The 16,830-nt window shown below is 41.4% G+C and overlaps 1 protein-coding gene across 1 annotated transcript in view; it reads left to right on the top strand.

Annotated features, from left to right (window-relative positions):
* Nucleotides 1–16,830, top strand: part of PLEK (pleckstrin) — a 49,354-nt gene that overhangs the window by 25,508 nt on the left and 7,016 nt on the right. Inside the window, exons 4-8 of the mRNA XM_070429371.1 lie at nucleotides 10,370–10,525; nucleotides 10,763–10,944; nucleotides 12,502–12,593; nucleotides 13,185–13,369; nucleotides 15,016–15,120. Coding sequence (XP_070285472.1) covers nucleotides 10,370–10,525; nucleotides 10,763–10,944; nucleotides 12,502–12,593; nucleotides 13,185–13,369; nucleotides 15,016–15,120 — 720 coding nt within the window. The remainder of the gene's footprint in view (nucleotides 1–10,369; nucleotides 10,526–10,762; nucleotides 10,945–12,501; nucleotides 12,594–13,184; nucleotides 13,370–15,015; nucleotides 15,121–16,830) is intronic.

A 16,830-nucleotide genomic window follows, 5' to 3' on the forward strand; every position in this document is an offset into this window, starting at 1 on the left:
TGGAGAGAGGGTTGGGGAGGATTAGAGTCCAGTTTGCACTCCCTGTGCACTCGTTTTAGAGATGTTGAGTGCTGAACCTATTGGGTTGAACTAGGAGAACATCGCAGCATGTAAATGTTCAGGAGGAAACCAGCACAGGTTCCACTTCATTCTGGTTCTTAAAGGTGAACTTCCCTAGCACAGGTGTCAGCAGAGGTTGAACTCGTGGGACTGAGAACTCCAGGCTACAGGGTCTGGAAGGCAAAGGTCTAAGCAAAATCAGTATGTTTTTCAAGAGCCACATATGCCTGTTATGACTCAAACTCTTTTGCTGTAGCAGTTATTTGGAGAGACTATTCAGTTGTTATTTAAATTCCAATTCCCCTCCTTTTTATTTTTATTATTTTTTTTTTTTGAGGTGAGAGAACAGAAAATGATTAAAGATGAGCTGATATAATAATACTCCAGTTGTAGCTTATTACTTGGGCTTTCTTCTTAGAATTGGTACATTAAAACTCTATCTTTTTTTTTAAATATATTTTATTGATTTTTTACAGAGAGGAAGGGAGAGAGATAGAGAGTTAGAAACATCGATGAGAGAGGAACATCAATCAGCTGCCTCCTGCACATCTCCCACTGGGGATGTGCCCGCAACCAAGGTACATGCCCTTGACCGGAAGGCCGACGCTCTATCCACTGAGCTAAACCGGTTTTGGCAAAACTCTATCTTTTTTATTGGCCCGAAATCATTCACAATTCTTAGTGAATTTATATAACGTGGCACTAAAGTGGTAGGTAGAGCACCATTTTAAAGATTGGAAAATAAGGACACAAGGGCACTCAGAAATGCTTAGTCTCACTGGTGTGGCATCAGGAAATTGAATTTTGTTAGTACTGTTGGTTTGTCTTCTGCTGGTGAGCATATGCCATGTCACTGTGAAACTCTCCAGGATGTTGAGTTCACACTCAGGGCTCATTAGCATCCTGTGGGCAATACACATATAAATAAGTACACTCATACTGTCCCAAGTGAGCTAAGCATGTCAGAAATGAGCTGAATTCGATACGGGCCTTCAGATGAATGCCTACAGTGGCTCTTTTAGGTTGTTTGTTGGTTTAACATTTTAGCCAAAATGTTCTACTTACAAGTAGGTTAAACAGGACACATTGCTGCCTGATTCTCTTTTAACTTAAAGCTGGAAGGGACCCTAGATCCTCTGGCTTCATTCCCTCATTAACAGAAGAGGAAATTGAGACCCGGAAGCTGGGTGACTGACTGCCCAAGGTCACATGGCTGTGACAGAGTTGGGGCCAGAAACCCACTCTTTTGAGACCTGAGTTTCTGATTTGTGGCCCTGAGCTCAGTCAGTACACCAGGATTTTCTCAGAGTAAACTAAATCTAAGCTAGGATTTGTGATGCATCTATGGTAGTGAGAGGTATGAGCAGATGAGGAAGACTACGTAAATGCTCAGTTTATATTTTCTCTAGCTGGCCATCTTTTGAAACATCCTTTGGAAAAGACACACATATGTACACAAAGGTGTATGTAGATTCTTTGCAATAGGCACCAATACTCTTTTTGAGAACCAAAAATTATAAATGTTGACTTACTTCTTTTCTGATTGCTTCGGTTAGTATCCTGAGATGAGCGGGTAAATGGAAACATTTTCTGCAAAGTTGTTTCGTTCAAAAATAATTTAAACATCTTGTAATAAAAACTGCTTTAAGTGTGTATTTTCATATTTTAAACTCTATAAATTACAAAAAAAGAAGACTGACTCTTTAGTAAGTGAGTTTGCCCCAGTAGAAAATGGGAATGATAGAGTTAGGGTTATGGACTTAAATTAATAAGTACATAGTTTTTAATTTTTTCAGATCATGGCCTGTAAAAGGCAATCTAGAAAATGTAACAAGAAAGAAAAATAGTGAAATTTCATATTGATATTTACATCTTCAGTAATTTCTGCATTTTTCTCTGGGACCTTTTGCACACTCTGTGTTGTAATGTATTAAGATTCCCTAATTTGTCATTTTTAAGAAATGCTTGCTTCAGAAATATTCTCTTGTTGGCTGCAGAACTACCCCTGAAGCCAGAATTTCCTGGGAAGGTGCTGAAGTTCTTAACTTCTTTAGATGTTAAGTTTCATTCAGGTACCTCATATATGGGGGTTAATTATATATAATGAGATATTTACTGGTTCCTGGCTTGGTTGCCAAGTTAATAGTGAAGCAAGGACCAAAAAAATCTTTCTCTGGCAAGGCTGTTGGAATCCTTCACTATGGTTTTTGACATTAAAGCATGACAGGCAATAATTTATGAATCTCCCTCCAAGCACGTATTTTGTTGTTTGTTTTTTGTTTTTTGTTTTTTTTCTCATGCAGTTTCAGATTCCTAGGTGGTAATAAAAATATCTTTCTCCTTATTCTTCTTTTATGAAATAACTTTATTGGAGATAAAAAAAATACAACACTAGGAAAACTCTGGTGCAAGGATTTTGTCAAGTCAGAAATCTTGGGATCGGTAATCAATGGAATGTTTCTGCTTTTCTTTTGTGCAAGGAAACTGCCCACATTTCACAATTTAGGTCTCCTCCTTTTCATCAGCTAAGATCTTTAAATAGAGCTGATGGTTAAGTAAAGGAAGAAAAATACATAATTCTGTCATTTTGTAGCTTTTTCATTCTAAATAAGACCTGGATTTCCTTGCCTCAGAATCTTGTCACTAAAAAAACAAAAACAAACAACAACAACAAAAACAAACAAATAAATACAAAAGTACTTAGAAGCTACTATGGGTCCTAAAAATAATTAATACTTTTCCTCTCACCTTTTAAGTTCTAGCTGGGCTAATAATCAAACCAACAGAGACAGATTAACAGGAGAAAATCAAATTTTAATGCACGTGCGTGGGAATTCACATAAGCATGAAAATTCCATAGATAGTGAGTAGACATTGGGCATATATGACATTTTTGACAAAGCAGAAAAGGAGTGGGAGACCTGGTCTTAGATTTCAGAAGTGAGATTGGCAATTCACAGATAGTTGAGGCAGGGGTGTTGGCCTAGGACTTTTTTCTCACAGCTACGTTGTCTTCTGGACACAATACCATGAAATAGTTTCCAGTGATTTGTACCCATTGATTCCCATCATCTTAATAACTAATAGATTTGGTGCTTACCTTGCAGCAGGGACAGATTTAAAGCATCAATGCACTTAATACTTATAACAACCCTACAAAGTGGCAGGCGAATTCTTTTAAAAAATATATATATTATTGATTTTTTACAGAGAGGAAGGGAGAGGGATAGAGAGTTAGAAACATCGATGAGAGAGAAACATGGATCAGCTGCCTCCTGCACACCCCCTACTGGGGATGTGCCCACAACCAAGGTACATGCCCTTGACCGGAATTGAACTTGGGACCCTTGAGTCCGCAGGCCGACGCTCTATCCACTGAGCCAAACCGGTTAGGGCGAAGGGCGAATTCTTGCTAGGCAACTCCGAAACAGTGGGACACTGGGTATCTAAGCTAAGGGGTACCAGCCTGAAGCCCTCCTAATCACCATACTTAATTTGAATTTGGTTAAGGCAGTCTCCTAAGATTCCCTTCCTGGAGTAGGTTTTTCTAGCTGAACCTCTTGGAAAGGATAGTAGGGAGAGCTTGAGTTTCTTTCTGAGTCTTTTATTTCTCAGTAACCATCTCAAAATCAATATCCCAAAAAGTCAGCTTCAGGGTGGCAAAACTTTGATTCCCTTCACTACCATGTAGCAATCAGTTGTTCTACAAACAAGATCTCATGCAATCCTAGCCACTCTGTACAATAGTGTCGTTATCCCCATCTTACAGATGAGAAAACAGAGGCGTCACAGGTGAAAGGCCTTGCAAGTCTGAAATGGGGCAGCTGGGGAAAGCAATATAGAGCTCCGCTCAGCCTTATGTGTGGGGTGGCGTAGGTTCTGCTCATGTGCATAAGCATAGCTTTAAAAAAGAGAAAGGAGCAGGTTACGAATTGGACTCTACCAAGTCACATCCCAAACCAACCTCATTCCTGGGAGTTTATGGAGCAAACTGTTGCTGATTGTTTGACAATGGCACTTCATGGCATTATAGAAAACTTTCCAATGGCACTTCATTCTATATGGCACTTCATGTAGCAGAACTGATCCAAATTGTAAGCTTAGAGGTTTGGGTGGTCTTTTAGGCTGGGAGAAAGCACAGGAGTTGGGATGCCCAAGGACAAGCGGGTTGGACAGGAAAGAAAAGGCCCAGCGAGAAGTGTGGCTGCAGGAGGAAAACCTGGGGTAAAAGAGAGAACAGGAGTCAGGGGTGTTGGCCTAGGACTTTTTTCTCACAGCTACGTTGTCTTCTGGACACAATACCATGAAATAGTTTCCAGTGATTTGTACCCATTGATTCCCATCATCTTAATAACTAATAGATTTGGTGCTTACCTTGCAGCAGGGACAGATTTAAAGCATCAATGCACTTAATACTTATAACAACCCTACAAAGTGGGTACAACTGTTAGCCCTACTTGACAGATGACGAAACTAAGGCACAGAGAAGCTAAGAGGCTTGCCCAAGGCCACACAGCTATTAGGTGGCATAGCTGGACTGCAACCCAGCAGTGTAGCCTTAGTAGACAGCTGTGCCTAATCGTTTTAAATGCAGCCCTCTTGGGCTTGGATTGCAGTGATTTAGGTTTCAAAGCACTGTTGTCATGATGGCTGATACCCAGGATAACCTTATGCTAGAATGATTTCACAGAATTGCCTACAAAACTGTGTAATCCCATCTGCCTATATGCTAACCATTTTTGAGCACCTGCTACAACCTAGCCACAGTACTAAGCCCTTTAAGTATACCATTTAATGTTTACAACAGTGGGAAGTAGTACAATATTACCTTTATTTTACAGGTGAGGAGACTAACGTTTGGAAAAATTAAGTAACTTGCCTATGAGAACTGTCTTCAAATTTGAACCCAAATTCCTAAGACGGAAATCATGCTGTTAAGCACTCGGTACCATTTCTCTGTTGCTTACCCAGTATGATTTTATTGAGAAATTATCCAACCTGGAAGATTTGATTAATGTAAAAAACATATTAGGGAATAGATTGGTTTCCTTGCCTTCAGATCATTTAAATAGGCACAAAGCAACCATTTATTTATCTGGCATTTTATACAAGTGATTTCATGGATCAGGTTGGAAAACCAGAAGATACAATTTACAATGCAGCAGAAATAAGGATGTAATTTGATGCAACACCAACTTGAAGTAACACGCCCATGAGTGTGGGAGAATAGGTCATGCCGACTCACAGTTCTGCTTTAGTTAAACACGTAGTTTTGAGCATAAGGTAATTTTCCTTTGAATCCCAGCTGTACGTCAACATATGAAAAGAGAAGTTTGAGGGAAAGGAGAAGTTAAAGGAGGTGTCCTCACTCCCTGGGAAGTGACCTGGGAGGGGTTCTAAACAACATAATAAAGTTGCCCCAACCCACAGCAGTGAGTCGTGGCTTTTTTCAGTGACACTGCTCATACTCTGCATCCTTCCATTGAACTGGAGGTGTCATTCAAGGTCACTCTCTCCACTTGTTAGACGGTGAATCATCTAAGAGCAGAGACTGTCTTACTCATTTCCCACCCCAACACCCAGGCCAGTGTCTGAAGCACAGGAGTTGCTCTATCATTATTTGTTGAATGAACATGTCTCAAAGAAAGAAACTTGTCTAAATCATAGAAACCAAGGAATTGGTGGTCCATATTACAGTAACTTATAATATATTAAATTTTTTCCAATTTGGTATTCATTTTTTGGTGATCATGTTAAATATATTAGAACTTTATTTATTTTTGGCTTGTAGGAGAGACCCAAAGGGATATCTTGAAATTGAGGATATCCACAGGGATAGTAAGGACAACAGCCTTTTTGGAATAGATGTGTAGAATCTGAGGGTTGAAAGGAGTATTAAGTATTAAAGTAATTTTTAACTGAATTTTCCACCTGAGGCCGCATTTCTTTTGCTATTCTGTTACCAAGCATGCTTGAATGCCTCTTGTGTCAGAGAACCCACTAATTTAACTTTCTCTCTTAAGTTATGCGTAAACTGTTTTTTCTGAAACCTCCATGATCGATGACAATGTTTGAAACCTTTGAAGACGGTCCTCCTCAGCTCTGCTTGTTCCTTTTTGGGCTAAAACCTACCCAGTTTCTTCAACAATTTCCCCAAAGAGATGCCAACCTGTCCCTCTCTTTTGAACAGGCTCTGGTTTACCTGCAGCCTTGAGGTTTCCTAAACGCAAGGTTGTCCTCCAGCTGCACCTGATAAGCAGAGTTACAGGACATAGGTACTATTTATTGAGCACGTACTATGTGCTAGATTCTGCCATTGGGAATCTACATGAATTGTTTCATTTAATCTCCCAATAACCCTGAAAAATACGTAGTAACATTGTCCCCATTTGCCAGATGTAGAAAATGAGGTATAAGAACTTGCTCAAGATCCCATTGGTAGAATGTGGCAGAACTGGGATTTGAGCCTGGACCACCCAGCTCCAGATTCGTGGTCACCTCCTGGTTACGCGCCACTTAAAGTCAGAATATTACTGTCCTCTCTTTAGATCTTATGCTTCTATATGGCCTACAATGACTTTAGGCATATATATATATATATATATATATATATATATATATATGTAAAATTGATTTCAGAGCGGAAAGGGGAGGGAAAGAGAGATAGAAACATCAATGATGAGAGAGAATTATTAATCAGCTGCTTCTGCACACCCCACACTGAGGATCGAGCCTGTGACCTGGGCATGTGCCCTTGGCTGGAATTGAACCCGGGATCCTTCAGTCCGCAGGCCGACACTCTATCCACTGAGCCAAACCAGCCAGGGCACTTTAAGCTTTTTAAAAAATAGTGCACATCAAACTGCTGCTCCTAAGGCTCCTTTTTGTCTTCTCATGCCCAGTTCCCCAAATCTTCAACAATATATTTTATAAATCTTTTAAAAAATCTTATCAATGGGCAGAATTATATCTTATTTAATTTGTGTCTCTTTGAGTACTATTGAAGCAGTACGTTTTTATGTCTATTGAGCCTGAGTATTTCTTCTCTTGAGAATGGCCTATTTATATTGTTTGCCCATTTAAGGAGTGTTTCTATACATTTTTAATAATTCTAAAAAGTTCTTAAAAACATGTCAACTTTTAATTATATGACATATTACAAATATCCACATTTTATTTTGCTGTGTTTTTTTAATGCACAGAAGTTCATTTTTAAAAAATATACAGTCAAATATCTCATCCTTTGAGATTTCTTCTTTTGGCATTATGCAATGTCAGACTCTTGTGCACTAAATTATACCAGTCCCATGATGATCAACAGCTGTTCCCTGGGAAACATTAATAAACCTAATTCAGCATCTAAAACCCACCCATTGTACATTGTAGAGGTCTTCTTCTATAATGACAAAAGGCATTACAGAAAAGTACAAATAATACCTCCTCACCACTCAATACTTCAGACATACGATTATATATATATATATAACATATTATATAAAATTATAACCATGATTTTATGTATAGCTAGCTAAGTGGTCTGAAAAAAATTGATTTAGGTTCCAGAATTACTCAAAGGTACATAGGAACCGAAATAAAGATGGCATCTGAGGGGAAGTAGAAAGAGCATAAAATTGGGAATCAAGAGACCTGGATTCTAGTTCCAGTTCCACATGTGCTGGTCAGGTGTAATGTGCCCTGGACATTCCAGGATCGCACTGCCCGGTTTGCTCTTGGGTGAGTGCCAAGAGGGTTGGGGACAGGAAGGGGTCAGTACAGTGGTAGTGGGGAGGAGGTGCTGTCGGTTTACTGCAGTGAGAAGCTGGTGGCTGTAGCAATGGCTAGGAGAAGAGAGATCACCTGTCATTCCATCATCCTAACCCAGCTAACCCCAACCAAGCCTGGAGGAAACTTTCCACTCTACGAGGCAGGTCTCATTTCCCTTGTTTTACAGAGGATCAGCCTTCTCAGTGTGCATAGCGGCCCTGAATCCCAAATGACACATCCTGCTCTGAGAACGGACAGACCCCTGAGGCTACATTTGAATTAGGAGTAGCTTTAGTTTAATTGCCTACAGGAGGAATGCAGTGCTGGCTGACCTCTCCCAATTTATCCCAATACCGAGGTCAAAACTGCTGAGTGATTGTGGCAGTTATTCATCTCTGAGGGGCCTGAGGTAGAATATACAATTTTAGACATGAAAGGTATTTAGTGTCATTTAGTCCAACTTTTTGCTTCTAGCTCTGTGAGTATCGCTTTTATTATTTTCATTATTTTATACACCTGTTTCTATGTTTCCCTGAAAGTATAGCCTAGATTTTACTATATATTAGTGTCTTGTGTTGTTCATTTATTTATTAATTTTCCCCAATTATTTTGAAAAATTTCAAACCCACAGAGAAATGAGAAAATGAGTACGACTACCTGTATACTATTTACCTTGATTTATCAATTGTTAACACATGTCCACACTTGCTTTATCTCTCATATCTCTGTATTTCTATGTAAATATACACACGGTTTTCATGAGATTAAGCTGCGGACATCATGCTACCTCACTCCTCAGTACTTCAACATACAGTATATCTCCTGAGGATCGGGACATTTTCCAGTTTGATGTGCCATCTTGCACTCCTGCCCACCACATATGGGGATTCCAGTTACCATCCTTGCCAAGTCTTGCTCTTCTTAATTTTTGTAAATGTTAGATATTCTAATGATGTGTAGAAGTATCTCACTTTGCTTTGAATCTGCATTTTCCTAGTGAATAGTGATGCCAAACATCATTTCAGATACTTTTTTGAATACCTCTTTTTAATATATATATTTTTATTGATTTCAGAGATGAAGGCGGGGGGGAGAAAAAGAGAGATAAAAAACATCAATGATGAAAGAGAATCATTGATCGGCTGCCTCCTGCATGCCCCCTACTAGGGATCAAGCCTGCAACCCAAGCATGTGCCCTGCCTGGGAATTGAACCATGACCTCCTGGTTCATAGGCTGACACTCAATCACTGAGCTGGGGTGGATAACCTCTTTAGTGAAATGCCCCTTGCAGTCTTTTTCCCATTTAAAAAATAGATTTTATTTTTCTTATTGATTTGCAGGAACCCTTTATATTCTGGATATAAGTTTCTCTCAGATAGATGTAAAGCAGAAAGACATTTAACTGAAATTATTTCCTGTGTTTGCAGTGTCTGACCTTCCCCATTTTTTAAGAAAGGAAAACAGTCTAGTGTTAGTATGGATAGTCATTCTGCCTGTGCAAAAAAGAGATAGTGGGTTCTAATTTTAAAAGTTCTTTTAGTAACTAAAATAAAGGAAACACTTGGACAAGCAAAATGATACAAAATGATAGTCCCACAAGTATTTAACCTTTTTGCATAAATAGACTTCCTTTTGGGCAACTGACCTTAATATAGAGGCTCTTTGCATTTAAGATAAGCCGCAAGGTCTTCTGGGAGCTGGATGATAATTCTATTTTGTGAAAGTCATGACAGGGTGACCTCATGGGTCCAATGGCGAGAGGCAAAGAACCTTATTTTCCCAAACTCTCCCAAAATATAGACAAAAAAGAGAGACTTCTTTGATTTAGTCAGAACAGTTAATGTACTGCTACAGGGGCAGTTAACATTAGTCCAAACTGAAAACTTTTCCAGTAAAGATCTTCCTAAAAGCATGGACGGCAACATTCTGGCATTACAGACCATTTTTTCAAGGGATTTTCATACAACTTAGCCATCCTGAACGCAAGGCTGCTGTCTGAGTTTCTTCTTGACATTCACATTCAGATAAAATCTTAGACCACAGGATGGAAGAAACTGCAGCTAGCACGCCACCTTTATGGCCTCCACACCTGAGGCAAACACAGCTGTTGGATCATGTCACTTTCCCCATGAGTCCGGCCTCAGGCATCGGCTGCTATTCAGTTTGTGCTGGCACTTGAGATAGAATCTATTTGCCATCCCTGAGTTGAACTGAACACAATGGGCAGGGGTGGGAGCAGAAAGCCAGCCTGAAATGCACAAGAAGAAGAGTAGAGATCCATCCCATATTCCCTTGGTAATGACCCATGAGAGGCTTATGGCCGATTATGGACATGCGTACAGTTTATCTTAAAAATATTCTTTTAAAGTTCCAGAAGAATGGCAGTCCCTTCTCCCTTGAAGGCTGCTTGCCTAGCACCTTGATCACACAAATGTGGGTCACCTGAGTCCACACTGGTCAACAGTAGGCTATTTACCAAGTCCTACCTCATCTATAGAACAATTTTAGAAAATATTGTTACATGACTTTTTGTTGTCATTACAGGGGAGTGTGTTCAACACCTGGAAACCCATGTGGGTTGTATTGTTAGAAGATGGGATTGAATTCTATAAGAAGAAAAGTGACAACAGCCCCAAAGGAATGATTCCCCTGAAAGGAAGCACTCTGACTAGTCCCTGTCAGGACTTCGGCAAAAGGATGGTGAGCGGACATTAATAGCCACAATGAATGGTTGGTCAGACACTGACCTTTGAGCCTGTGCATAGCCTACAGTATGATTGGTTCCCCCCGGACTAGTTCCCTCACCACCACCCTGGGCATTTGGGTCTCTCTTGGCCAAGTACTTCCAGGACAGGGTTGGCTCAACTGCTGTGCTTCATAAGGGACCTCAGCCCCTTGAAAAGAGTGATTCCTAATGGCATGCATTTTTATTTTTAGTTTGTGTTTAAGATCACTACAACCAAACAGCAGGACCACTTCTTCCAGGCAGCCTTCCTGGAAGAGAGAGATGGCTGGGTTCGAGACATCAAGAAGGCCATTAAGTGCATTGAAGGAGGCCAGAAGTTTGCGAGGAAATCCACCAGGAGATCTATTCGACTTCCAGAAACCGTTGACTTAGGGTGATTTTCTGTGTTTGCTTCCTTCTACCCCTTCTTTTTTCCCCTTTGAGGAGATGTTCCAGGGCTTGCTTTGGTCACCTCTGAAGGCTATATTCACCCTTCCAGGCCGATACTGGCTCTTGGTGTACTAAGATGCTTACCTGGATCTGAAGGAGTGATCATGGCTTCTCCAAGGCCTAGCAGCTGAGGAGACGAAGCTACTGGAATATAGATTCCCTCATTTTGGAAAACCTTGGAGAAGAAACCTTGGCAGAGAAAGAGATCCAAAGAGATAGAGAGAGACAGAGAGATAGAACTTATTGCATTTATGAAGTAGCCATAATAAGCTAGTCTTTAAAGAATGCTCCAGGATGTCTGGGTAGGGAGGAAAAGGCAGGGGGTCTGCATCCAAGTATGCAAGGTCTTGAGTTCAAGTGCATATATTCACACTGTCAGCAAGGACCAGTCAAGGTGAACACCCATCCTGGGCAGAAACCCTGGTCTGGTTTAATGTCCTATAACGTTGGCTGGCTTGGAATTGCAGGTGGTAGTTGTTGTCTAAAGGTTGTTAGAGGCTCACGGGAAAATTCAGCCCCTGACAGGAACAGGGCTCCTTTCTTTCTGCATGTTTCATATCTCCTTCTATCACATGAGCTTTTTTTTTTCTAGAAGAGTCATTGCTTCCTGATAGTTTTGCATCTATGTCGAGTATAACCTGAAATAGGAGCCTAGTCAGAAAGTATTCCATGTTGGCTGCTAAAAATGTTCAAGAAGGGTTCTGTTTACACAATGTGGCTGTCCCTGAGAGGGACCAAAGACAAACCCTTTCAGCAGCCTAACACAGGACTTGGCATGTCACAGGAGTTTAAGTTTGTACAATGAGCTTGGGGAGACTTAGAATATTCTCTCACCAGCAAAGCTTTTGGGTAAAGACCCAAGAGCAGGCTCCTGGCCTAGTGCAGTTGCTGGCTGGGGGCATCAGGTGACCACATTTCTGGCCATGACTGTCAGAACTAAGTGGGAATGGTGTTTGTGCTTTATGGAACCACATGATACATGAAAGGGGCTTTCTGGTTACTTGCTGGCAGTTTCTCTTATAAGGCTATCTTGAGTTTATTACTTCAAGGACAAAAATGAGAACTTCTCACTATTTTGCTTTGTCTCATAATAGAATAGGAGATAAGCTTAGCTAAAACATTCGCTTTCTTGGAGGCAATGTCTAGTCTAGATGGTCTCTTAATGACACATGAAGGACTGGGATGTGAAAATCAAGGGACCTTGAAGATTAGAGTGGAAAACTGGCCCTGAGAACCTTAGTTTTTGCCACCTAACTTTCTCTCTCAGGCATTGGGACTTAAATCAACAAAGAGCTCAATGAATTTAAGAACTAATAATTATCTCCCTGCTGCAAATATCAACTCCGCCCTTTAACTACTTGTGTTCTGGTGGGGAGATTAGGCACAGGGGCCACCTGGGAGGGGAGAAGCTTGTGTTCTTGGCCAGCTCCTCAAAGTCCCTGCGAGGACTTGCCATTCTGAAATGCTCCCCACTCATCCATCTGTTTTCATCTCTGTGCAGGGCTCTGTATTTGTCCATGAAAGACACGGAAAAAGGAATAAAAGAGCTGAACCTAGAGAAGGACAAAAAGATTTTTAATCACTGCTTCACAGGTAAAAGGCCTTGCAAGTCTGAAATGGGGCAGCTGGGGAAGGCAATATGGAGTTCCCGCTCAGCCTTATGTGTGGGGTGGGGCATGTGTAACAGGCTGGGTAGACGGGGTCATAGGAGGATGACTGGTGAACATGAGAATTGAACTTCTCCAGCATGGACATAAAATGAAGGGTAGAAAAGAACTTTGTTGTCCAAGATATTGTTTTGGAAATGCCAGCTATATCAATCAAAGAGTCATTTTTTTTTCCTCCCCCCCAAAATGGTATTATGTTAAAATAGACATAGAGCTGAATAAAAGAATAGACAGGAATCAAGATATATAAGACTTAAGTGCAAGTGGGTAAAGAACTATTTCTTTAATGATGCATTGCTTCTTAAAGAACTTACAGATTTAAGAAAAGAGAAACAAAACAAAACCCTTTACATAGTTCCGTTTGTTTCCGGGTAGCTATCCCACTGATTTTGTTTTTCCTTCCTGGAAATACAGGGAAGATGAGACAAGTGGGTGCTCTGGGGCTTTCCAGGGGCGATGGTCAGTGGTTTGTTCTTTGATTAGGAGAGTTAACCTTCCCTCTGATGGCTCCATCCAGGTAACTGTGTCATCGACTGGCTGCTCTCCAACAAGTCTGTTCGGAATCGCCAGGAAGGCCTCATGATCGCCTCCTCACTGCTCAACGAAGGGTACCTGCAGCCTGCTGGAGACCTGTCCAAGAACGCAGTGGATGGGACTGCTGAAAACGCTTTCCTGGACAACCCTGATGCCTTCTACTACTTTGTAAGTGAGAGAAGCTACCTAGCTACTCTTCCTGTAATGGAGACTGCTCTGGGCAGATTCGAGGCTGGGCCACCCACATGTGTGAAAGAGAAGCCCAGCCCTCGACCCAGAGTTGTTAGCTGTTCTTGACTTGACAGCTGTCCCCCAGCTCAATGCCTGCCACATCCAAGTGAGTCAGTTTAAAGGAAAATATTGTTTACTTGAGTAGTTTTCTTTGAAATGACTTTTAAAGCTTTACATCTATTCTTATTCTAAGCAATAATTCATTTATAAAAACAAAGAGGATAGAGCAATGAAAAAAAAATTGCAGCCTGCATGGAGCTGCCTTTCTAGAGGAGATCCATAAAATCACATTATGCTGATTGTATATTTTCTCAAATATACATTCAAATATTCAATTTAATGCAAAATGTATGCATTGGCCCTCCCTCCCCCAGTCATCTGTGTTACCACAGATGGGGAAACACGGGATGTTACACAATGTGGACCTAAACCTGGGCCACGTGAGAAATCCTGCATCAGTGAACTTCCAGGGGAGTTTTGGCAGTTTTGTTTCTATTTGGGGTCAGAGCACAGAAGTTAGGAAGCTACTTAAGAGCCTTTTATAAAAATGATGTGAATGTCCCGGGGAGAGTTTCATTTCACTTTGGGGGAAGTTCTGCTGTCAGCATACATATTTTTAAGACCTCTAATTTGGCTGCTTTTAGCCATTTAAATGTGGGATTCTAAAAATATCCAGCCACAAGGTCCAGGCCAGGCTTATTTCCTGTTTAATGTGTTACTGAGTCCAGGGTATTGGGCTAGAACTTCTTAAGTCCTCCCCATTGAAGGTCTTAAAAAATGGCTCCTCTTTCTCTGTATGATTCATTGCTTGCTTATAGCTGAGCAAAACCCAGTTCCCTGCTGACCTCAGGGGTTGAGGCTGGGCACCTGCTCTTGGTCTTCTCAAAGTAGAAGAGGGCTGAGTGGCAGAGATCATAGTGGAGGTCTTGTTGTGCAATGTCTTATAAAGTAGCCAACTCTACTTTTTAGGATGTGGCTTTGAGATCGGAAATGAGGGAAGGCTTTGAAGGAAGAAATGTGCTGAGCTAGACTTAAAATATGTGTAGCATGGGGAACCCAAGAAAATGAAAGGATATCAGCAAGATCACATGAGTGGAAGGAGAGGAAGAGCATCTAGATTCTAGAAACAAGATTAAGAGGGAGGGGAAATGAGATAACCGAGGACAGCCTTTATTTTTTATTGTTTATTTTATTTATTTATATATTTTTAAAAATAAATCTTTATTGTTGAAAGTATTACGTATGTCCTCATTTCCCCCCATTGACCCCCTCCAGCCCACCCCCTCTGCCCCAGGCCTTGACCACTCGATTGTCTGTATCCATGGGTTATGCATGTATGCATACAAGGTCTTTGGTTGATTACCCGCCCCCCCTTTCCCTCCGAGATCCAAGGACAGTCTTTAAAGTTCAGGTTGGGATATGAACCACTGGAGGAGAAGAAGGAGCCTACGCCAGTGGCTGGAAGTGGTGCAGGGTGTGTGTGTGTGTGTGTGTGTGTGTGTGTGTGTGTGTGTGTAAAGATGGTACACATAGCAATATGCCTAAGACTGGTAAAATAAACTTGCTATTTCCTTTCCCAATAGCCAGACAGTGGGTTCTTCTGTGAAGAGAATTCCAGTGATGATGATATAATTCTGAAAGAAGAATTCAGAGGGGTCATTATCAAGCAAGGATGTTTACTGAAGCAGGTGAGTGGCCACCACTGTTCCCTTTTAGCCTTTCCCTCTTCTCAGGTTCTTTTCGTTTCTAAACCACCAAATGGTATTTCATTTGGCTGATAGCCAACCAGTAAATGAAACCAGCAGACTGAGAGATGGACAAATAGCTTGGTAAATGATCAAAATGGCATTAAGACAGGAGGACCGAGGCAGGCAGGCAGAAGATGCACCTCGAAAAAAGGAAACTCTTTTATCAATATCATGGGAAAAAGAGATGTTTCAAAAAATTATTGATCTTTAATTAGCTGGAAGAAATCAGTTGCCTAAGAGATGGCATGGAAAAGACAGATATTTCATAATACAAATACTTCCATTTGCTTATCCCTCCCCCTCCGCTTGCCCCCAAAGTAACCAGGAAACAGGAATAAGCCACACCCAGAGGAGGAACATCATATATGCTTGAGAGCAAGTAAGTGCCATTCCAGCCTGTGGGTAGGACAGAGTGAAACCAAATCCAGGGCATGCCTGAGGCCAACTCTGCAGAAGCAGCAGATGAAGGTCAAATCCAGTGAGAGGGCATGGACTCAGTCCTGGGGGGAAGTCATGTGCAGTTCCCAAGTGTCCGCAGGTATAGGCTAGCATTAGACTGGGAGGCAAGGGCTAGGTGAGCTGAAGAGCTGTAGTTAGTTACCAGCTGCCAAAGCATGAGATGCCAAGAGTTAAGGGCTGGGGCGAGCGAGAAAGCCAGGGCCAGCACCTGGTAGAGGCAGAAGCAACAGGAAGACATGGGAATATCAGGATGAAATCAACTGATACTAACACATGGTGTCACAGAAGCAAAAGTTGCTTTATGAAGCCAAGGTTTTGCCCTTCTGGTTGTGTTGTGAGCTGTCTTACAGGCACTGCTCAGCATGTAACAGGGAGAATCTGGTTGCCGTAAGGAGATTTTTGTGCACGGTCTATAGGCCTTGTGGGACGGAGATTTGACTTACCTCGTAATGGACCCCTGAACTTTCAGGGCAAAGAAGGGAGAACCAATGTTGAGTATATATTTACTTTTAAAAAGAAGGGATTTGGGCTAGTTGAAATTAGGTGTAGACGTGGATTCCGAGCTTCACTAGGGGAAGTGGGGCATTAGTGTGGTAAACTACCTTAACATCAGGGTCCTAAGAAATAATACAGCAAGGATTTAGAAAGATTTCACAGACTCTTGTAATGACTTTTATGACAGGGTGACCAGGGACTAGATTAAAGGAAAATAATAGGAGCAAGGCCAGCCTTATATAGGGAAGATGGACAGTTTGCCCATTGCTGGCTTCCTCTTTAGTTTAATCCTGGCTCTTTGATTACAGGTGCTGGGAGGTGGCCGTTAAGACAAGAGTTCCTTAGGAGGGAATTTCATTATTTTCTTACGTTGTTGATACCTTGTATAATTCTGTATTGTTATCGGCTATTAATGACTGTTCTTGAATTAGTTGACCTGAGAAGCCCTAGTCTAGAGAGGAGCCCTGAGAAAACTGAATGTGAAGGTTGAAAAGGGCTGAACGAAGACTGAGCTGGACTGCATAAGTACCCCGATGCAGGCCCTGGAGGGTCAAAACCTAGCTGAGGGTAATGGGTGCCTGAGTGCCTGTTGAAGACAGTGGGGACCAGAGTAGGCGTGCGTCCATGTTTTCCTTCGCCTGCCTTTACTCGGCCTTTGATAGCTACCGTTTAGCCTGTTGATGCACACTCTACTCC

The sequence above is a fragment of the Myotis yumanensis genome, unplaced genomic scaffold (assembly GCF_028538775.1).
Source record: "Myotis yumanensis isolate MYYU_CA2020_CCGP unplaced genomic scaffold, mMyoYum1.0.hap1 SCAF_11, whole genome shotgun sequence".
NCBI lineage: Eukaryota > Metazoa > Chordata > Mammalia > Chiroptera > Vespertilionidae > Myotis > Myotis yumanensis.